The sequence below is a fragment of the Buteo buteo genome, chromosome 1, assembly GCF_964188355.1.
Source record: "Buteo buteo chromosome 1, bButBut1.hap1.1, whole genome shotgun sequence".
NCBI classification, from domain to species: Eukaryota; Metazoa; Chordata; class Aves; order Accipitriformes; family Accipitridae; genus Buteo; species Buteo buteo.
The window spans coordinates 69,460,018-69,484,870 of record NC_134171.1 but is presented as its reverse complement, the minus strand read 5'-3'; the positions used below and the strand labels follow the sequence as shown (position 1 = coordinate 69,484,870).

General features: G+C 38.3%; 1 protein-coding gene across 7 annotated transcripts in view; it reads right to left on the bottom strand.

The window, feature by feature from the left end:
* Window positions 1–24,853, bottom strand: part of TTC29 (tetratricopeptide repeat domain 29) — a 374,033-nt gene that overhangs the window by 133,876 nt on the left and 215,304 nt on the right. For all 7 annotated transcript variants that reach the window (XM_075035175.1, XM_075035158.1, XM_075035166.1 and 4 more), the window contains one exon: window positions 3,786–3,882. In XM_075035175.1, the coding sequence (XP_074891276.1) occupies window positions 3,786–3,877 (92 nt within the window). In that variant the 5' untranslated portion in view covers window positions 3,878–3,882. The remainder of the gene's footprint in view (window positions 1–3,785; window positions 3,883–24,853) is intronic.

Here is a 24,853-nt window from a genome sequence, read left to right as displayed (position 1 = left end):
TGCAGTTAAAAATAATCTCAAACTGGAACAAAAGAAAGCCTGATGCCTTCTCATTATTTTCTCAAAGGTATTTTAATAAAAAACAACTGGGGAAAAGCCCCTAGAATCATATACAATTTAAAATGTCACCTGCCTTATAGTCAAGGTATAAAGTTCTGAGTTCTGACTGGTAACACAATCTAACTTAAAGACAACTACAGACAAGGGGAAAAAAACAAATGAAACAACTCGCAAACCAATTACCGTTTACATAGGTTCTGCAATACCCTGTATTGGACCGATGCAACTACAAACACGGTCATCCATCATAAAGAATTTACATTACTAAAAATAGTTAATACTTATCGCATCCTGGCTGTTATTATCAATGATATTAAGGTAGCAATAACACAGAAAAGACAAGTAGATGATATGTAAGAAAAAATACACAGTAGAAAATTCAATCAACTGAAATAATAATTATTTAAAACGACTCGTTATAGGCAATGAGAATAAAACCAATCAAAGTAATTAATGTGAAGAACCAAGACTGTGACTTGGAATGGACATTGTTTCTTAATAGAGAAATGAGGTGAGGATGGCACTGTCTAAGCACTGTCTAAGAGGCATTGTTTCTTTACTTCCAGTTGTCACCTGCATTTTCCTAACAGTTTTAGCCTTATTTCTCCAGTGTTTCCATGATGACTCACTATATTTCATGAATAGTTTATAAAAAAGTCTACTTCACCTGTAAATTGGCTCCTAATTTAAAATTAAAATTTTAAATCACTCACTTATTAAAGACAAATATATTTTAATCCAATGGACACCTATCTCAGAGTTAACACTTTACACCATGCATTCCTATAACTATTTCTGTTACCAGTCTACACAGCAAAGAAATAGCTACTGACTTTTTCCTAGAAGTAAACTTCATGATGAATACACCTGGCTTTTTAATCAAAGAACAGAACAAAGTTGCATAAAGGACCAACCTGATTCTCACATAATTTCTGTCCCTACTGCCTGTTCTGTTAAATCAGACTCCAATTTTCTCAAAATTTCCTATCAAAGAAAATGGCAGAGCTTGTCTTGCTCTAATCACTAAGCATCTACAGCATGGTCTAGACCATTACAGAATCACACATGTCTTTTCTGCAAATAGGCACAACTTCTATAGGACTGCTGCAGAATGATCTTGAACATGAAACTCCCCAAGTAAAGGGAAGAAACAAGCCTCCTACCTCTGGGGTGAGTTCTCCAGCAATGTAGTTACTGGAAAAAGTGATGGCTGCAGAACACAGCTCCAGCCATAAAAGATTTTAAAAAAAAAATTAAAATTGTAAGACATCACTGTATGTCCTTATTCTATCAATGTGTGAGAGGACACCTATCAATATGAGCCCCTCAGAAAGACCGGGCTCACGGATACCATGTTTCTAGATCCTTACTGCTTTTAAACATGAACGTGCAGCTGTGTGACAGATGCACTAGACCTACCCCCTTAACCAAACCGTCACCAGTTTGGTACAGGCTCCAAAGGAGGTAAAGGCCTGAGCCGTAGCCAGGCCAACTCCTCTAGGAAACCCACAAAGGAGCAGAGCGACACAGTGAAAGTTGTGGGTACAAGGAGTCTCGTGCATACCTCTCCCATTGTATGCAATTTGACTATGGGCCAACCACTTTATCCCATAAATAGGACAGCCTGAGTGAGCCTTCTTTGAGCTCTCCCTGCTAGGCAGCGTGGCGGTAATCTCCAGCAACGAGATATTTTACCAACAACAGATCATTGGATGAGCCCAATTTGAACTCTCCCTGGATGGCAACTGGACTGCATGCCAGGCAACTCTCCCCTTGAGCAGGGATACTCTCAGTATTAAGAGATATTAGTCATTTAGCTTAAATAAATAAGTTTTAAATAGAATGAATCACTTAGAGTTATAATGTTGTGTGATTTAATGTGCTGTTTGCTTAGTTTTACTTACTTAGCATGAGTAGTTAAATTTGCTGAAGCCTTAGGCCGCAAGCTGTAAACTTCCACTTAGATTTACTGAACATGTGCCTACTTAGTCAAAACAGGGGCCTCCAGAGCCAGTGTAAATCAGGAGATAAAGAGGCTTCAAGGCCACAATTCTCAACAGCACCTGCAACTCAAAAAAGATAGCGAACAGCCTGTTTGGAGACAGTGAAGGAATCCAATAAGGAGTCAGAAGGTGTCAGACCAGAATCCCTATTGGACCAAAGGGCGTGTGGAAGGCACGGAAAGAATGCGTGAGGAGTGGGTAAATAGCCTCTAAGGGTATAATTGCCCAGGGATTTCTTTGTTTGGGTCCTTTTTTGTGTCCTTCCTTCCTCTTCTTTTCTTTTTCCCCTTCCTTCCGTTGGTCCCTCCCTGGAGGCAACCCACTGGAGCTGGCCCTGCTGCTGTACCACTCTATTAAATTATTTATTTTTATAAGACTCAATGCCTGAAAGTCTGTTTCAGGAAGCTGAGGGCTCAAACTTTGGGGTGAACTAACACCAGACACCTGGACGGATCGGTAAGTGATTAATAGCATACTAAACTTTGAAATCCTAACTAAGTGATATAAAGGACTGATTGATTGTGCACATATAATCTTTTAGACATAAACCATTGAACAAGTCTGAGACTAAGTCTGGATCCAGCTGCACCTAGACTCCTCTCTGAAAAGGAGTTTAGAAAGCAAGGGGGTCCATTCTGAACCTCATGACTCAATGGGAGGTTTTCCTTACCCTTTGAATCTCTTAGATACAAACTGTTGACCAGGTCTGAGACTAAGTTTGGATCTAGCTGCACGTAAGCTCCATTAGTAGTTTAGAAAGCAAGGGGGTTCATTCTGAATCTCGTGACTTAACGGGAGGGTCTCCCTTACCTTTTTGCATCTCTGATCTCTGTGCAAATCATTCTAAATCAATTCTAACTTGATTTTCCTTTATATATTTCTCCCATGTAATGAGCAATAGAGCGAATCTTGCCATCGAACTCTGTTAAGTCACACTTTTACAGATTCTTTAAGGATCCTAAATCACTCATCTGTGACAAGCTGCTGAACTCTGAGATACCTCAGACCTTTCAGCCAAAGGCTAAAGGGACTGCTAGGACTGGGGGGGGGGGGGGGAGGAGCGGGAAGAAAAAAAGAATAGGAGGAAGAAGAAAATAACCACTATTATTTCTGAAATGGAGGCAATTCCAAGAAAAAGAGCATAGTGGGGCAGAGTAGTAACTGAGACACCAGTACTTACTGAGGAAGACAAAAATGTGTGGATACAAGTAACTAAGAGGAGAAATGAGTGCAACGGAACAGAAAGCCATGTAGGCATGTGCATGAAGAAGATGCCTTGAAAATATTATGGCACTGCTGTTAACTCTGTTATTAAGTACAGGATAATGTTTTTCAAGTCAGTTTTATTCATTGTATTTTGAGAGATGTGAAACCATTTCGTGCCTGAATGAAAAAATAATAAAAAAAAAATCTTGTTTTATCACCCAAATAAGTACATTTTCAATGACCTACATTCATATCAACACGAAATGGAAATAACTTCCTATGGCTCTTTAAGAGGTTTTGAAAAATTAGGATGAAATATCTACCTTAAACAGAACACATTTCCTATTTTGTTTTTTTTCCTTTTAATTATAAAACTTTCCTAAGAGAGAATTTTCTTGCCTCTTATTTTTGCAGTTTTAAACATTGCAAAAAAGCAAACATAATTTGTCACCTTGGCATAGCTGATTGAAGATATTCACAGTAAAAATGACACTCTGAAAGAAAAGAGGTACATACCTTGCAAAGTCTAATGAGGGGCAAACAGTCTGCTCTATGAACCTGGGATGCTCCCCTGGGCTTTGTAGGATCGCTTGAGGCAACACATTCATTTTCACTAAAACAAACAAACAAAAACAACTTACTTGAAACAATGTCTTCACAGTGATGCAGTTTCTCCTCTGTCTTGTGCTGCTTCCCAGCCAACTCTCCTTTATTTTCATTACATGTAAAACTGGACTCCAGTTCCACGCAAATCTTCCTAGGCCTCAGCATTACTTCAGTAGGACATAATGCATAGGAATGGTCACGATCATAGTTTCAATGGTTTTCTCTTTCATTGCAGTGCTTTTGATTTCCACAGGGACAACTGATCTGGGAATCTTACTTGCATGCGATTCCTTGTGCTTTCTCAAACTATCTAGGTCCAAGTATTAATAGTATTTTAAGTTAATATGTAAGGTGGAGAAATGATTGGACATGCAGTGTGCAATGCAACAATAGGCACTGTATTAATGTTCAAAATAATACATAATCATAATAGTAACAATCGTTTGAATAAAAAATATAAGTAATGCTGTACTTAGAACACAGGTTTTTACTTAAAAGCCGAAAGCCCCACAGTTATGTAGAATCGTCTAGCTCGTAATTCTCAAGTACATAAATGCTAATAGGACTTTTTTCTCATATAGAACTACTGTGTTTTTTCCCCAAGTATTCAGTCTACACTTCCTACCATTAAAGTTTCAGCTGCCAGTTCCTTCATTTTGTATGTCTGTGATCTGAGGACGTTAGCAGCAGGAGCACCCTTACTTTTAAATTTGGTTTAATGTAGGTATTGCATGCCCTGCTGGTAGGCCTCAAGGCACAAACTTTTAATAAGGATGGGAAAACAGAATATAATAGGAGGGGGAAAAGAATTTAACTATTTGCTACATTTAGTGAAAGGAAATTTATTTTATGGGAAATAAGTGTTAGATACGAATCAACCTGATACTGAATGATCAGCATCAGACTAGCAGATATTTTATATATTAGCCTTTCTGAGATCAAAAGCCATTTCATTAATGCAATATTTTGCTACGGTTGTAGTGAAGTAATTTTTTTAATTGTGTTACTTAGAATGGAATAACAAAGACAATTATAGGTTGAAAAGATGACAGGGTACGATATTTCCCCTAAGTGATTCTTTTAGGGCTTAGTACTAATGATAACATTTGTTACAGAAACAAAAAAATGTTATTTATAAATAAACTAATCTATAGTCAGAGGCAGCAACAATTTACACAAGTGTGTCATGGAAAAAAAAAATCAATAGAATGAAAACATATGGGTAATTCATCACTATAAAAGATCATATTTCTTATAGAGAATGAGAGGTTTGTATCCAGAAGCAAAATAGAAAGGAAAATCTCTTTTTAGGAAGATGCTATTCAGTGATAAATACTAATTAAACTTTGGAACAACAATATTGAAGCCCAGAGGAGATGCAAGCTTTCTACAAGCCTCTTAGTTAGAAAAAGAAAACAGACCACGTCTTAATGGCAGCTGTTGAATTTGACAAGGCAGGAGAGCTGACCATCTGCAGCTATGGGGCAGAAAAGGCAGGGTAAGCAGCTGAAAAGAGACCTTGAAAGCCCTGGTAGGGCACTGCAACCATGAAAAGCTATCGATGGGTAGGTGTACTTTGTGGCATGCCACAGGTCTCGGGCTCCAGGTTGCACCCATATGGGACCTGGCTGGAGCATACAATAGCTCCTTGCTGGCCCACACGCTCCAGGTTTCCACCCCACAGAAATCAAGCCTATGAAGAGACAGGCTGGCAGGCACACAGGTCTCACACTAACATGAGGTACATATGCAGACATTTTTCTGAGGCCATTACAGCCTCACAAGGATTAAAACTATTGCCCTGACTCCTATGTCAAACTCAAAGCTTGGGAATGAAAAAAAAACCCCAAACCTGCTTCATAATAATGTCAATTTAATTTTTATTTTAGAGGTGGGAGCTTCCTTTCCCAGTGAAATGGATGGTGTTTCCCCCCTCATTTCCAAGGTAACTGTAATCTTTACAGGTAAATTACAGCCACAGAGACACATGGCAAGAAGGTATCAGCAACGCATCCTTCTGAAACACGTGCTATTACATTCACACAAATTTCACTGCTGATCATTTAAAGACTGCTAACCCCTTTACATCCTACTCCTTTATTATAAGGCTCAAACCACATCTCATTTGCTTAATCAAACACGCACAGAATTTAGCAAAAGCCAAGGCAATGCAGTTTGTTTCTAAAGAAGTGCTGAATTTGATCACACGGTCAAGGGAATCTCCCCACAGGCTGGAATCGCTCCAATATGCACGGAAGTTAAAGGTAAAACACCAGCTGATTTTGTTTTCTGAGGCATGAACAAACCTAACTGGAGGCTGAGGATTTCCCAGAAAGGGAAGCAGCCCCAGGAAGCAGGCATGGCTACATCCAGCTGCCTTTGCAGACGTATTTGCTGCTACCTGGCACCTCATAAAATAAATGGATATCAGAGCGTGACAGGACAGACTTACAGCCACGCCGCTCTATTCCACCAAAAGCGCTGATATGATGGATTAAAAAAACTCAATAAACTTTTAAAATCTATAGCCAGCACGATAGATGTCATTTGTTCCAAGTAACCTGAGGTCACGGCCCCAACCAGCGCTTGGCTTTGCAGCGCCCGACCCATTTTCTGAACCCCCTGCCCATCCAGCCCCGGCTGAGGGAAGACAGCCGCCCCTCGCTGCTTCCCGGCCTTCACCGACCACCAGCTGGGAACGTTTTTTTGGTTTTTTTTCCCCCCTTCACCTGTTCACCACCCCCATACACTACATACCCTCAACCGTTGCCTCTGGTACTGTCTTAGTCTCATTAAAAAAAAAAAAAAAGGGGGGAGTTAGTGGAACTTTCCAGGGGAACGGACCTCTACCCGTGGCGCGGCTGCAGGACGAGGTCTTCGCCGCCGCCGTGCCCATCGCACCCGGCCCTTCCCGGCTCCGTTCCCCCGCCGCCGCCGCCGCCCAAGGCGCGGGGTGGGGAGCAGAAGCGGGCCGCCAACGCTCGCGGCCTTCGCCGACCGGTTCGCCGACCGGCTCGGCCCCGGTGGTGCCGCCGCCTGCAGCCGGGACGCCCGCGGCTTCGCCATGGCGACGGGGGCGGGCGGCGCTGAGGGAGGGCGGGCCGGCCTACCCGCCCCGCCGCCTTCCCCGAGCCCGGCGTCCTCAGGCCCCGCCGCCCTCTGGAGGCCGCCCCGGGGCGAGGCGCCTCTGCCTTCGGTCTCTGCGAGGCGGCCGGTCGCCGAGGCGTGAGGAGCAAGGCCGGCGATTCCTCTCTGGCAGGGGCCTGCAGGCCAGGTGAGCCGCAAAGTCCGATTTAGGCCGTGGCAAACGTGGAAGCGGCGAGAAGTCAGCTCAGCTGGAGGCGTTCGGCATTAACGGGGAGCGTTTGTGCGCTTTCTTGGAGCTCAGATGAGCTCACCTCAAGCGGGAGCGTCTCTCGAAGCTTCTAAAGTTGGCAAGCAAAGAATCAGTGACAATATCATATCGATACTTAAAGGGAGGTTTGTGGGCAGTCTCTTAGATTATGGATGAGCGCTTGCAGCGAGCAGGCTTTTTTCTTTCAGGACCTCTGATCTCCGACATCCTTCAGGACTTTTGAGCAATGGAAAAGAGCAAGTAGAAAAGACTAGACTTAATCTCTGAGTGAGTGACATAACATGGAGGCTTTTGGTTTGTGGAAAGTTCTGTCACTTTCTGTTGATGAGAGCCTGCTGCTTAATTTACTGTAACAAAGGAACTGTTCTTCTAAGGGACTGATCGGCCAGGGAGTCTGGGAGCTTATAAGAAATGGAAATAGTGAGAAGGAACCAATGAGCTCTTGGTAAGTGCAAATGAAAATGATAAGAGAAATCATAATCGGGATGCTAAAGAACACAGAGAGCAGAGATTTTTCAGTAGCCTCTTTTTTACTGTTGGAAACTTGACACCAGCAGAAGAGGTCATTTTTTAGCACAGATTTGACCTAGTTTTTATTGCTAAAACTGGTTGGAAAACTGGAATGTCAAAATCAATTGTTATAATCTATTTTGGAAGGATCAAGTGGACAGAAAGCACTTCAAAAATGGCATTACCTGTTTCTGAGTTGATGGCAATTGGAAGCAAATGATCTTGAATGTTTACGGGTCAATGTTCTAATGGATAAGTCAGAAGTTGACAGGGTACTTAGCTGATATCAAATCACACTAGAGAACAGCATGACCTATGCCTTACCCACCTACAACATATAGGGAAAATACTGCTGTACTGCAGTGAATTTCAATCTGAATGACATGCTGGAGGTCTCATGCTGCCAGTGTTAAAATGTACTTGGAATTTCAAAATATTTTAAATGTCAATTTCCTAACTCAAAAAGTGTTGCATCCAACACAGGGGAATTCTATATTAGACCTCATCTTGTCAGATGAAAAGGAATTGATCACAGAACTAAAAATTAGCCATAGCTTAGGTATAACTGATAATGATTTGGTCACATTTGTTATGTGCAAACAGAATTAAGTCCAAACCAATAATATGTATACTTAATGCTTCGAAAGGGCTAATTTTGTAAAGGTGAATACTATTATATGGTAAATCTGCTGGGAGAAAGAATTTATTCTGAAATGGGAGAATGATAATTGGAAACCGTTTAAGCATGTTAGCCCAGATACCCACAAAGCCATAATCCCACAACTAAGGAATACATTTGCTGAAAAGCTAGGGTGGTTTACAAGGAAAACATCTATGAAACAGAAGAAAGAATGTGGTATCATACATGTACACTGGAAGCTAGGAATTGTAAAAAATTACTGTGGGAAGTAAAAGGTTATAAGGGAAATATACATATGGTCAACAGAGTTAAAATGAGGAAAATGAAAGTTTTTTTCAAGTGTAGAATATAGGAAATGATCTGAATAGTGAATGACCCTATTAAAGGATGAAGATGTCAGCTTTAACCATAATTAGTGACAAACTTGGAATGTTAAAACATATACATATTTATTCTGTGCATTTGGGAAGATGGCAGCTGATGTAGTTATTTTGTATGGTATTGAAGAGTTGTTTTCTATTCAAATGATAATGTAGGAGGATGGTTCAATTTCAGTCATTAAAAGAAAACTGGCATTAGAGAGTTTGGAATGAATATGTCAAGAAGTTGTATGCACTATCAGTGTTCATATTCAGAAGTTCTTGGAACACCAAGACATTTACATAAAGAGGGTAAAGCTAGTATTGTTCTTATACTGTAAAAGAATAAATGGTATAATAGTAGTTTACCAATGTGACATTGGTCACAGGCAAGATGTGGAGTAGCCAATATAAAACTCAGTTAACAAAGAATTTTAAAGAAGACAGATAATTCCAATTAACATGGGCTTCTGCTAAAAAAAAATATATATCTTGGCAGAAAAATAGAGCCTGGCAAACACACTTTGTTTTCTTAATGAGGCTGCAGGTTTCACATATTGATGTAATTTAATTAGACTTCAGTAAAGCATTTGACTTACTATCGTATGGCTTTTTGGATGAAGCACTTAAATGACACAATTATTTGTAACCTATACATAAACTTAATAAAGAAAACTTGTAAAAACTGAAAAGACAAAACAGCAGATTTCAAATTACTGGTAATATTCTGGAATGATATCTGAAGTTCTTCACAAGCAGCCATTTTACATCACGACTACGTCTTCTGTGTTAAGCATATATAATTCATTTGACTTGGAAGCAAAGTAAGGATTTTTTAATGGAGATGTGTTCAAAGGATGCTGTGTGCCAAACAATATGTAACTTAGAGAGGACACGCTTTAGCAAAGAATCAAAGGTAGTCTACACCTATACAGAAATATGAAGAAGCAGTAGCCTTTCTGTGGTTAAGGATGAAACCAACTCCTATTACAATGCTGTGTGGTAGCACCAATGTCATTGGTCTAGAAATGTTTGGCTTGCAAGTCCTGAAGGGAAAGGGTGTCTGTCCATGTTAAAAAAAAAATATTTAAATTGCTAACACTTTTTGTCCCTGTCATCAGGGTAGGTCTTCTTCCAATTCTGTAAGCAATGATAATGTCTAAGGAAGGATAATATTTTATAGCAGATCAACTTTTCAAAAACTGTGTGAAAAATTAATTTGTTTGAGAAAAACTTGGTGTTCAGATGTTGGCATATTCAAAAATGTAAACTAAAGAGGAAAAAAGTGCAATATATTGATCATTCTGAGTAGATGGTACCCTTAGGAATGTGTGCAGCTTTAATGGTTGTGTGAAAAAGGAATTGCTAATATACTCTCTGTGCTTAAATGCTGCAATGCTGAAAACTTACCAGAACATATCTGGATACTCTTGAATACTGAATACTTGAATACTGCTCATAAAACTAGTTAAGAACCTGTGCACTATTACATTAACTATATTAGAAAAAAAAAAAGTTTTTTGACTCCTGCTTAGCTGTCCGTCTTTGGTCCCTGGTGGTTTTGATTTTCCTGTTACCTGTTAACCTGTCCACTGCAGAAAAAACCATAATTGACGTGTCCTCAGTCCTCCACTCTAGAAGAGGGGAAAGAGAGAGAGAGACTTGGTAAAAACTAAAGTGGTCATGGAGAAAAATATGAAAAAATGAAAAGAGGTGAAAAGGTTGAAGTGTCAAAAATACAAAACCAGGGAACTAGAGGAGGGCAACACTGAGCATGCTACCAGGCAGCAATCAGTGTGCAAAGCTGTACGATGTACACAAAAGGTACAAAAGCTAGTGCTGGCTGCTGTGGGCTGCAGGTGTGGAGGTATGACAGGCTGATTGAATAGAAATAATCTATGAAGTTGCCAGGATTTCGTTAGTCAAACTTCCTTCTCCACCAGGCCCAGGGCCAGAAGTCAAAAGGTGGTGAATGAGAAGATTCTGCAATCTTTGAGACATTGGATGGCATACTAAGCTAGGTACTGATTTGGCATGAACTTCAACCAAAAGTTGACTGTGGCACTATTGTTGTTTCTTATACCAAGTGAAATAAGCAAAACCTCAGAAAAAACAGAGAATTTCTGGAGATAGATCCTGTAAGGTTTTGCAGCCAATACTTCTAACCTCAGGTTTTTTTGTGAACTTTCTTTAAAGCCAAATAACAGGAAACCTGTCTTCTCTCAAAACAGATTATCTTTCTGTAAAAGGATTCATTTTTCCTATGCCTCTTTTCCTTATACATGTGAGAGGTAAACAGTATTTCTACCTTTCTGATGTTCCTACGTTAGTGAAATGTGTAACTTGCTGTTCTAAGTAGTTATCATAGGTCAAGTACCACCAGAAATCGTTTTCTTTTACACACAAATGAGACACTTCCCCAGGTACATTATAATATTTTTCTTTCACAGTAGACTCTTCAAAACCATATTTAGATACCTTCCTCATAATCACTCTGTACGTGATACCCCTCTGGCTTCTTTAGAGATGAGCATGAGGATTTTGTGGACCAATCTGCTAGTATGGAGCCCAGTTCTGCCATGTGTTGATCAGCTGCTTTGTTGGTAGGTACTGGTGATGCTGCAAAACTTGCTGGTCAGGTACCAGCATGAAGCTAGGACTTGAAGAAGCAAGCTGGGTAAATGCAGACCCCTCACAAGTAGGGGTCCTGGTACAGGTGGTAATTAGCCAGGGAAGGCTGTGCCAGGCAAGACCTGGTACTGCTCTTTTTGACAGCAATAAAAGTATTACTGAATATAAAAGTACTTTTGCTACAAAAGCCATCTCTTTTAATTTCAGAGGCAGTTGGAATACACAACTAAATTGGAGGATTTGCCTCTGATTTTTTTCTTTATGGCAAATACATATTTAAATCTGAGTAAGTAGTATCATACCGACTAAAGATTTCCACTGTTTATCTAATGTGGCACTTGCATCCTGTTTACCCAACCTCAGCAATATTCTCAACATCATGTATCTCCTTTTTTAGCTTTCTATTTGAGTGATGAGATGGAGACAGCAGTGCTGATGAAGATCAAACAAACTTAGTGTTAAAATTACTATAAGGATCCCTGGTCTTGCTATTCATTATTCACATATTATGCATCGATATAGTAGATCATTGTCAAGTTCCATTGATGGCATAATAGGCGCAGGAAAGAGCCAAATATTTGACAGAGAATGTAAGTCTCCAAAATCTTTACTTCACTGTTCTTGTTATGTTTCATCTTGCTGTAGCTTGCAGCAGGAAGTGTTCCACAGTAGCATTAGAGCAAAAGGATTAGACACCATAAGCTTTTGTTTTATCAGGATTTCCATTTATCTTTTCTTATGTCAGTTCAAACACTGTAATGGGAAACTAAGCAAAATAGGACTGCGTTAACACTACTCTAACATGCTGGTAAGCATTTATTTATATAAGTTGCTCCATTCACTTCAAATGGAACCACTCATATGACTAAAAACTTGCTAACATAAGTAGCAACCTTTCCCAGTTTAGCTCTAAACAAATAGGTCTAAGGGCTGACATAGTTAAAAGGAGGATAAATATGATTATGGTTTACTAAAACAAGATACAGTTATTTCGGTAACAATGTAGTCTGAGTGTTCATGACAATATGTAATGTGCCTTGGTAGAAATAGGTACTAGGGAAGAGGATATGCCACAAAAAATGAGGAAAGAACTTATTTTTTTATTTTTTTCCAAAATTAGCATTTCCTCAGCCATTGAAATAGGGGCTACAATGGGCAAAAATTTCTCCTCTTCAGGCCTTATTGTTCTGAATGCCTAGGAATTTGAGGTTTGCGTTGTTAAAAAGAGAAACATTCATTTGTAGTCCTGGAGGGTACAGAGATACTGCCCTTCAATTTTATGGCTATTACAAATGATATCTGGATTCATGGTGACATGACAACACATCTCAGAAGTGTCTAAATCAGTATTTCTTTAACCTGAGAGACATGTATAGGATCAACAAAGGTGGCATTGTAGAAAGGTTTTATTAGCATTTGCCTGAGATCACCTAATAAACTTATTCATGAATGATTGAGTTGCAAGTAATACTGCTTTCCAAAACTCATGCTGTTAAGTCTATTATGTCATCTCATTGTAGGCCCTATGTTCTACATGCATTATAGACAAAACTGCCCCAGTGTGCACTTTATATGTTTACTCCTGCTCCCTTTCCCACTCCCTCTCTTTACAACAAACTGAAATTTATCCCATTAATATCTCTTCCTGGTTCTGTGGTAATGTTTACTTATTTCAGGTATTAGTACTCATAGATTTATAGGTACACATCAGATAGATTTTCACCTATGAAACATTTGTAACATTATCAACTAACTTATTTGTTTTGCCTTCTTTTGAAAGCTGTCTAGAAAGATTTGTATAAAAAGTTAATCAAACTGCATCACTGACTTGGCTCATCAGTACAACTTTTTCATCACCATAACAATATCTATGTGACATCTAGCTTATCATCATGAATTATGGGGGAAAGGATAAACAACCCATTAAGAAATTAAAGGCCCACAAAGGTGCAGTTTGATAAAGGATAAAAAAACCCCACAGGGTACGTATAATAAGATCTCTCTCCCCTGAAGAGTGATTGTTATCTTTCTTTCATGAGCGTCAAAGACCTGGAGCTTCTCAGTGCCTCAGGCAAGTGAGTTTGAAGGTCTCCTTCATGATTGAATGGAAAATAGTAATCAGAATTAGGTTAAGACTGTTTATCCTATAGAGCATTCTTTAAAAAATGTTTTATGTGTAGAACTGATATTAGTAACTGATAGAAACAGCCACTGTAATCACATTTAGAAAACTTCGCTGTGTTTCGTGTATTCAGTGTGTCGTTGTTTATTCTGCTGTATGTTGGGACAAGCTTTGTTTCTTGGAGAAATGAGCTAAATAATTCTAATACATTAATTTGTATAGTCTTCATTCTGTAATAAATGGAAGCCTGTGTAAAAGAACAGTGACTTACAGATAAAGATGTCTTTACAACCCCAAGAGAAATAAGTTATTCTTGAATAAGTTTTCATTTCCTGAGACAAAATATACAGCCAATATCCTTACTGTACTGTAATTAATTATGCCTTTCTTTATACTGATAGAAGACAGGAGTATTTACAGTCTTTCAGATTCCTGAGTGAATTTCATGATTCTGTACGTGGCATGACTTGTGGCTGAATGAGAATCTAACTAAATCAAAGGAAGTGCAATCAAAATGAATTACTAAGAATTATCTTGTACAGTTCCCTTCCTTGTCTGATAGATTATGCTTAAATTGGTGAAAGAATAATTTGAGATAATCAGAAAGACTGCCAGCAAAAGGTGTTCATATTAAGTTACGCTGAAGGATAATTTTTTTCCCAGTAAGATGAAACTCTGAAGTTTTCCACGTGGTCCCTGAATATTGTTTATTCTTAATTGCTGTTAAACTCTTCTTCCATTATTGTTTTCTAGTTCTGGTGTCATGGTTTAACCCCAGCTGGCAACTAAGCACCACAGCCACTCGCTCACTCCCACCCGGTGGGATGGAGGAGAGAATCAGAAGACTAAAAGTGAGAAAACTCATGGGTTGAGATAAAGACAGTTTAATAGGTAAAGCAAAAGCTGCACACACAAGCAAAGCAAACCAAGGAATTAATTCACTACTTTCCATTGGCAGGCAGGTGTTCAGCCATCTCCAGGAAAGCAGGGCTCCATCATGTGTAACAGTTACCTGGAAAGACAAACGCCATCGCTCCAAACATCGTCCCCCCCCTTCCTTCTTCTTCTTCCCCAAGATTTATATGCTGAGCATGATGTCAAATGGTCTGGAATATCCCTTTGGTCAGTTGGGGCCAGCTGTCCCGGCTGTGTCCCCTCCCAACTTCTTGTACAACCCCAGCCTACTCGCTGGTGGTGTGGGGTGAGGAGCAGAAAAGCCCTTGGCTCTGTGTGAGCGCTGCTCAGCAATAACTAAAACATCCCTGGGTTATCAACGCTATTTCCAGCACAAATCCAAAACACAGCCCCATACTAGTTCCTATGAAGAAAATTAACTCTATCCCAGCCAAAACCAGCATATCTAGTCACACCCGTTGATTGTCTCTCATCTTAAACACTGATACAGACAAGTAACTGCATATTATTTACAGATAACATTTCATGATGGAGCCTAGCCCTGAGACCTTTGTGCACTACTGCAGTGTAAACAATAAATAACAATGTGTGAACTACGTAGGACAGATGTCTTTTGAGGTCAGGAGATCTCAAATTCTCTTTCTAGCTGACTTCTGGAACACTGTCAGTGACAGCCAGTATTGCCTTTGGCCTGTGATTTATGTAATGTATTCAGGTGGGAGGGTACTCAGCAGAGGCTCACCTACTTTTTAAATGCTTACCTATTGAGGTTTATAACTTAAAGTAGGAGGAGTGAAAAAGGCATGGAAAGGCCATGTCTAGGAAAATAACGTGGTGGTGTTACATAGTCCTAAGGCAACATTTAGTGTATCATGCCAGAGATAGTTTAAATCCTTTGGGTTCAGTAGGTCTGGTGATTAACGGATGCTTTTGCTCCACTGTGTAAACTCTTTTGTAACTGTAAGGCTAAGAAGCGTTGCTCTTTTTAGGTATAGTAGATGTTTAAATTGAACTTTGGAAACTTTAGGGATGAAAAGCATTTTGTAGGCATACACTTCCACATTAAGTACTTCTAGGTACTTACTTCCAAACTGAACTTAAAATTATGCATTGTGATAAAAACATGGCATTATATTAATGTAATTTTGTCTTAGTGTCCTTGCCAAATTATTTTGTGGAAGTTTCTGATACATTAGATTGTTGTTATCAACCAGCCACAAAAGTGATACTGAAATTCTGATGGAGGCCATTTTAACATTCCCTATCAGTGACATGAATATAGGCTTCATTTATTAATTGTAGCTGATTAGCCACAAGGCAAACATTTAATTAAACCTTGAGAGACAATAACATTGCACATAAATTATCCATTTAAGAGCACATAGGTCTTTATATTTCATTAAAAATTGTTTAACCAATAACCACACATCTTAAGCTCAATCTGTATTTGCACAGATTTAAAGTCAGAAAATCCCCTAGTGCATTGCTGTTTTTTTCAGACATTTATTTCTTGATGCATTTTGATTTGTATTTACTTACCACTTGTTCATGCTGCTTTCCCGATTAGTGAGACTGCCACTCAAATCATGGATTAACAATTGATTAAAAAAGTCCTACCAAATTATTTACTTTTAAAATTATTTCAAAATAGTCTAAAAGGTATATTAGGTGCTCATGGGATTCAGAAAAGCAAAAATCAAAACAAATACAATGTTATATTGCTATATATCGAAGCCTTCTGCTTTGAATTGTTTTTGTCCCTACACAGCTATTTTCTGTTCTTCTAGTACTGAGATTTCTTTTTCCTATAAGAATACATGCTTACTGTTTTTTATGTTTTTCTGAACACTGGCATTATATTAAATGCATGTTTGAGTATGAAATTCAGATGCAAGCAGCAAGATGACTGCTTAACATAATACTATATGAGTACCCAATTTTCCCTAAAAGTCCCCGTGCTTTTCATGAGCTTAAACAGATCATTATCTGCTCTGTGAAGTAACTTTAATGAGTGGTAACACCCTTAAAACTGTGGTGGTCAGCCATAAGCTTTGTGGGCAGGTCATTTTTCTTCAGCATATGTTTTCTACCCCCTACATTTTCTGAATAACGTAGACTGAGGCAAAGACATCTGACAAGTAGGCGAGGAAAAAAAATAACCTGATAAAAAGAAAGATTGTTCTGATAATGTAGTGCACTGATTGTTATTTTGTATGATTTTAAGACTTACAGCCCAAGCTCAAAGTTATAAGAATTTGATAGTAAATTCCATTTCAGTATCCTGTCATACTGTATAAGGAGCATAGGGAAGCATGATGTGAGGGATACTTGATTTTCCTTCAGTGTATTTATATTTATGCAAAATAATTCCACAAGTATCAAACACATTTATGTGTATCGGACATTGCAAATGTTTTCTGACAAGTCAAAGGAGATCCATATAAATGTCAATGCCAGTCCATATGTCTGCCTTCATCTTTACCTGGCTTTTGTCTGTGTAGGCAATACTCTTAGAGCAAGGATCTTGCCTCTCTGTTTTCAAGTGTCTTATTTTTAGGAGTACTGGGAAAACAGCTTCTACTTAATTGTGGGATGAAAGCACTTCTGAAAAATCAGTCTTGTGGGCTACTACCAAAGCTTTGCAAATAATTACTGCTACTACTAAGACATTAAAACCAGATAAGCTACTCTTTCTTGTAACAGACTTTTTTTTAAAGAAATTGCCAAGATTAAGTACATGAACTCCACCAAGGGAGCCAGTATGAACCTCTTAGGTCAGATAGGGCCTGTAATATATCAAGCTAGCCTCTTTCCCTTCAGGTTTAGGGATAGGCTCTGTGACTTCTTTCCTAATCTTCCCCCCCCCCCCCCCCCCCCCGTTCTATTTTCGATTTGGAAAGCAGAGGAAAAAACAGCTAGAAATCAATTATCAAATAAAAGCAAGCAGACAAAAAAATCCCCCCAAACCCAAAAGCTGAAATACAGTAGATTTGCACAACGGTCTGTGAAGTTAAATGTAGGTTACTCCATTCATGTACAAAGATATTTAGATGGCAAATGGAAACTAGCTGCTGTGAAGCACATCGCATTCATATATAATTGAAGCACCCGAGAGTAAAATACTGAGGCACAATAGGTGACAACTGATAAAAACAAGAGAAGAAGTATAAAACAGGATACAAAACTCTGGGGAGTATAGAGAATATCTAACACAGGCTGAAGAACCTACAATAACTGTATCTAAATTACCAGATAATACAAAAATAATAACTGAACTGATGAAGCCAGAGAATTCAGTGAAGTGCTGCCAAAGCACAGAGCTTCTGTTGGAATGATACATTACTGGAATAAGTAACATTTGCCTGATTTTCTTCACTACCAGGCAAAGAGAAGGAGGATTTTTAACTTGTTGCAAGATGTCCAAAACAGGGAAGCAGGAGTTCCCCAGCATAAGCCATTGTCCCTGTGTCCCTGGAAGAACAGCTTCACTCATTCTTTATGGATCTGCCTCAAAACAAAGTGTTCAGAGATGGAGGTGACATTTATTGTGCCTCAATATGCAGGGACGTCAAAGTGTAACTCAAGGCAATACTGGTCCAGTCTAGCCTTACTCTCTTTCTGCTTGCTTATCTAGTCAAAGTAACATCTTTCGGAGAATGAAATTGAAGACAATGGCTGGTGATGACAGTTTAGGACCATAAATGCAAAAAAGACATATTGCTATGGTAATAGCTGAATTTGGATCTATGTGCAGTTGCAGTAGGCTTTGACGTAAATGTCTTTGTCTTGTGGTGGCCATGTGGCCAAAACTGTAGAGTTGCATTCTTTTCTAAATGTGAAACAGAAGTTTGTATCAGACAGTTTTGTATGACTTAGGCTTTGGGAGAGCACGCTGTTTATTGAAAATAGATGTTCTTGGCATTGATTCTTCTGTGGATGAACTTCACACTATTGTAACTGCTATACATGTATACGTAGCATTTTTACACCTCAGTTTCCTCAGATGCAGAGAATTCAGGTGTATTGTCTACCTTATTGTATCGTGACTGTCATTTTTCCACAAATATACAGGCTTTCTGAATTTTAAATCTCTCAACCCCAGAAAGAAGAGAGGATGATGCTAAGGGCTCCTTTTCTTGGGGCTTGACTGTGAATTCAAAACCCTTGTAATAATTCTTTACATTTATGTCGTAACATCAGTCTTTAGCTTTGTCTTAAATGTTGTAGATATATGTTCTTACAGGGTGATTAATGATAATTTGTTTGAACAATGTTACTTAAAAAGTATCAGCTGAGTACATGGTATCTCCGTCTTAAAACAAGCTGAACTGAAATTGTGGTTTAGTAACATGGCTCAGCTGGGAGATGGATTGCGGCAGTATTCAAGATAATAATTTGAGTTTACTGCAAGAAAGAGTAGAAGCTAACATCCATAATGAAATTCAACATTATCTCCTGCTGGATGATACGCTGTAATGTCAGCAGCCATATGCCTTTGATCTTGGGTTTGTTGAGAGGAATTTCTGGTCTCCAGAACCCAGTATAGAGGATTCAGCCAGGATGTGCCTGTGCCTCTGCTCATTGAAGGTCAGTAGTAGCTGGTAAAGCCATAGGACAACATCCCCAAAAATGGAGTGTCTCATTGCTGGGGACAGAATGGAAAGAACTGGCTGGAGCTTCTCAGTCTGATGGGGGAAAGATACGTATTTGGAACTGGCAGCAGCATGACTGCATTGCTAAACCAAAGCTAACCAAAGAGGAAGAGAAAAGTGGTAGGATTGGCTTGGGACAGTGGTGTTGGGTGACGAGTTTGGAAATCAACAAAATTCCTCTATCTATCTGCTTTGCAGAACCAGCTTTTTCTGTTGTAACACCTTAAAAAGGTCAGGGTTAAGAATCTTCCATAATGTAGATTTATAATCACCTACATTGCAATTTTATAAATCACCTAATTTTGTAATTTTGACAGCCGCCTTCTTGTCTACCCTGTAAACTTTGCATCTGAACACTCACTAAAGCCTCATAGTGAATCCTTACATTTTTCAACCTGAGCAGAGCTTAGGCACTGCCTTTTGGTCTCTATATACAGGCTTAGCATGCAGCTTTCCTGTCTTGCATGCTCCTCTGAGAGCTCGGTCTCTGCTATCCAACCAGGGAGGACTCGTTACAAAGACAAGTTCCCCAAGAGCCTTTAGGAATTTAGTATTTCTTTTCTCAGTTGCAAATTAATTGGCATAGGTTCTTATAGTACCATAGCAGAGAAATGTGATAACTGAATTGTATGAAATACAGGCATTGCAGAGATCCTACACTTGATGGTTTTTAATTTTAACAATATACAGAGCTGGACAAAAATGTGTGACACAGTTATCTGGCTTGTTTTCAAGCAGATGCTTCAAAGAGCTAGTGATTCTCCTTCCTTGCACCTCGTGTTTTCCTTCAAGTACTGATGTTTTCTTCTCTCATTTACAGCTAATTCTTGATTCTTCCTTGAACTCATAGCAAAATGGGCCTTCTTTCTGTAAGAACAGTCCCTTGGTTTTGCCGTCTTTATCTTAGTAAATTTTTTTCAGTATGTTTACATCATCTCTGGAAGAGGGACATAATTCTGTATCCATACAGATAGGGAGTAGGCAAGAAGGACTGCAGGGATGTGCAGAAACACTGGAAACTTAGTACACAGCCAGGCACGCCCAGAAAAGCAGATCATACTGCTTATGGCACAGTTATAGCCATGTGGAAGTTAAATAAGAGTTATGTATTTCGTTCTTCCCAGGAAAGATTTAGTCAAGGTCCATTCATCTCAGATAACTTATTTATGTACATGAAAAGACATCAAGACACCAGTTACAGTGTTTAGTACAGGTAGTGGCAAAGGTAGGATATCAACATAAAATTGTGGATGGCTTATAAAATAGAATGAAGCAAAATTCATTAAGTAATTAATGAAATAAAATGAAAATCATACATATGTTCTTATATAGCCACTGATTGCCTAATGGAACAATTTTGGTTTAAACTTTTTAAGATTTGCAGAGTATCTGCTTCATTTATAAGTGAGGAAGCTCTAATCAAACCTGCCACTCAGTCTTAAAAGATTCCATTTAGTTAGATAGTTTCTTATCCAAAAATCTTGTATTTATTTTAAAAGGTGCAATAATCTCCCATTATTATAAGGCTAGTAAGTGGCAGGGTAGAAAAGCAGTGAACTAAGTCTTCAGAAAAAATTAACCTTCTATTTATATTTTTGATACTGTCAGCTGTATTTTCACTAATTGATAATAATGTATCACATAATAAATAGAAGTGTTATACTTTTGTATGTTTGCATAGTTGAAGCAGAGGATAAATATAGCTGATAAATGTATGTATGATTTGAAAGTTAAATTGGCTAACTATTGTTAATTTTCATGTGCATAAAAACAGTTTTGGGAATGCAAATTATATTTACCTGTACAAATCAAGCATTTCTTCTCCTTTTTAAAATATTACTACAGAATTTCTGTAGCAATGATTTAAGACACCATAAGTAACAATAGCAATACTGCAGTTTGCAGTAATTACTGTAGAATACTGTATTTTATAAGTGACACTTCACATCATATTTCACCCAGTAAAACTCAGTTTTTCGTGTTTTAAAATTAATGTGCTAAAAAGTGAACATATAAATATTCAAGTGCACAGTTACAATTATGCAGATAGAGAAACAAGTGTGAAAACCTAGATTTTCATGTCTATGTTTATATATAATATGTAATCTGCATACAGTTGCAATTCAGCATGATGTTATTATAAAATGTTGAGAAACCCTCAATTTTTTCTGGACATGCATCTTATTACTAAGGCAAAGATTGGTAGCTAATACTGAGAAACAGAAATGTATACTAGTAAGAATATGTAGATCTAAACTGCTATATACAAAACATTGAGTATTACAGGGTGGTTTTATTCTTTGATAGACATCTAAGTTATAATCTGTAATTAGTAATCATCAATCTAATTACTTTTGCCTGGCTCACAAACACACCAGCATGCACAACTTTCTATGCTTCCCCTGTTATTTTTATTTGCTATTACAACCATTACTGCAGTCTTAGTTGTGTTGGTAGTGACTAAGTCACTTCACATGGGGATACATTTTTCAAATGCCATTCTGGAAATACAATACTGACCCCACTGGATGTTTTTCCTCCCAAGATTAGCTGGTGTTTGTTCAAATCCAAAATGAAAAATACATATTCTGGTTGTAAGTTGGACTTGGTCATAATCTTTACAGAAGATAAAGCACTTGACTGCTTTAATGTTTCTTGATTGTTTTACCTGATTGTTTGCATCTTCAGAGTAAATCAGGTAGTAAAAACTGCAGCTGTGATTAATTTTTGAGTGCAAGTGACATGATTTAAGTTATCATACCATCATCGTTAATGTTATGGACTGTTAGTTGGTCTAAAATAGTGTCCTAGATGTCTTTATATCTAAGAGCTTTGTATTCTGATAAGAGAATTCTTGAACAAACATTGCTTGCTTTTCCATACAATTTTTTTGTACTTTAAATCATTCTAAATCTTGCCTGCACAGATATCTGTGGTATTTTAGTCCTTACTGTCTTTTCAAGCATTAGCATCATAAGCAGAATAAAAAGCCGATGTCAGGTGTCAGTTTGCATATCCTTTTTTGATTCCAGTCTTGTGCTCTGATTCAGGCATTCCCACTGCTTATTCCAGTTACATCTTTTGAACTTCCTGTTGCCATATAGATAATTGGATATCTTGCACACTCTTTTTCTATACAGAGTAAACGTGCCAATTCTGGGTTATAAGTACAATCTATGGTCAGTTCTTATGCAGCACTTATGCATGTCTTTCCAGAAAGACTATTTTGATGTTATTTTAGGCCACTGAAGAGCAGCGAGCCATCAATAGTAAATTAAAACCTGTAGACAAATCAGATCTGTTATTTCATATTTTTCAAAATAATGACAACAACTAAATGATGTGTGACTAACACATCTATCTCCCCTCCCACCCCAAGCCCTTCTCAAATCCTGTCAGTGGCATAGAAGTTTGCAATTTTTATGGTTTCATTTCTATGAACTTTCCCAGGGTTCTACTATTTATGAAGTGGCAGGTACTTCTGGAAAGTAGGGGTTGATGTAATATGTAAGAGTAAGAGAAAAGATCTTGAGACACACAACTTTTTCCACTTTGTTTGCTAGAAATTCGCAGACACAGCTGGTAGAAAATCTGAAACATTATTGATTAAATATATTATTTGGCAAAGACCATTGTGTATAATATTTCAAAATTGCTTCAGCATTATGGACCAAAATATAATTTAAAATCATCCCAGTGGAATAATCAGAAATTGTACATTATACTACTACTGCAGCACTAGTAAAAGGAAGCAAACTGTGGACATGGAGTAGAATCTTAAAGTTCCCGGTTTGTTTTCTAAGGACATCTTTGATACAATAATGCAAATACCTCTGGTAATGTGGCCATGCAAACCTCTCAATTTGTTTTACTTTTTGATAGTTATGTATTATTCATGTTGCATTGGTATATGCACTGTTTATTTCCCTAATTGTAACAAGCACTTAGTTAATTACACTATAACCTCTTGAATCTATAGGCCAACTGTTGCATCTTTAGTTAATATTTTAAAGTCTCATCTTTTTCCATTTTTCCTTGTGTCTTTGATGTTTTGTTTCTTACCCTTCTTGTTTGGGTTCTCTGTGGAATAGTCTCAGAATAATCCTGCAGTTCTCTTTTATGACTGAAACTTTGCATTTTAACAGTTGTCTGGAGATAGTTTCTTCCTTGTGAAATATCAGTTTTAATAACAAGAAAAGAAAAATGCCATAAATCTGCACTAACCACATAAAGCTGAAGTCTCTGAGAGACTGATTAACATTGAGACTCTACACAGGTTTTTCAATAATTAGAGGATGTGCTTGCATGGAGCCATGACTGCTCTGGCCTTGATGCCATTTCCCAGGGCAGACAGCAATTATTACAGCCCACAGTATATTTCCTACATTTTCTCCCTCCAGCCACTGAAAATCTTTTTGGAGTGAAGGTCTCTTAATTTTCTACACTCTTGTCATCATCTTGGATTAGCAACATGTTCTACTTGTTTTCTTCAGTTGGTTTAGAAACAATCGACAGCTGCGTTTCTGCTGTAGTATTTTCTTTGCACCTGAGGTTGAAGAGATTGTGATCATAGCTTTGATTATATTAACATAGTAGATAACAGTCTTGGTATTTTCAGCAGGGCAGCTAGAACCAAACTGTTTCCACTATCTTTGAGCTGGAGTGAGTAACCCCTGCTCAGCACTCCCAAGCTCTGTGGTGTAAATTACGTTTATTTATTGTTCTCAGCTTTTTAGCACGTCCATGGTTCACAGATGAATTATTCATTGAGGTAGAGGGCTCTTTCTTCTATGATACAGTGTCTTCACCTTGTATATCTGTTCTGTTGTTCTTTTGCCTAGAATTGTATTGCATTATAAAAACACAAACTATAAAACTAACTCACCTAATTTAACATTAAAAACCAAAATATATACTCATGGCTAGTAAATTAAATGTTAAGTGGTTAAATTTAAAGTAGTTATATCACTCTTCAATTATATAGGTGAGATCCTGCTAGTTATTAGTAGGGGGGAAAAATGTCCAGTTTGCTTTTTGTAACATAACATTGGACTGGGCTGTGTGAGGTAGGGAGCCATTGCTATGTCCTGCAGAGCTCATGTCTGACCAGAATAACGGGCAGATCACACAGTATGCCTTTATGGGCAGGCAGTTTCACCCCTCGTCATCTGGCATACTTCATAATTTCCCTCTACATCTGATGTTGACAGTTCATGCTAAGCCTCTCTGCAATGTTACAGTTAAATATAGCAAAGGACCTTTTTAAACAAGAAGGGACTTCAAACACTCAAAGATCCACTGTAACACACTGCGCTTTTAGTGCAGATTTTGATACGTTCATCAGTGTTTTGAGCTGACCTGAAACTCGTCATAGGCAGAACAAAACATGTGGAAAGTGAGAGTCCTTAGCATCTCCTAGTTGTTTTTCATTCCCAGCTGAGTCACAGCCTGTAAATGTACACAAACAACTATGTAAAGCAGAGCTCTAGCTCTCCCTGAGCGTACCGGTGCAACTGCAGAACTAGAGCCCTGGCTCCTGGCTGCTTTATGCCTGCTCGACTTCTTTAGCAAACATTATGATGTTTCATGTGTGGATGCAAGGAGCATTAGGGTTCTTATTGCTCCTTGGATATCATATCAACTCCATGTGTAGGTTTGCCCTAAACAACTAACAGCTGCTGCAGCTGTCTAGCTGGGTGGCTCAGTGCAAGGTGGGTGTAATGCAGACAGACAGTAAGAACTGAACAATGAAGAATAATCTCCAGAAAGAAGAAAGGAATATAACTTTATGGAT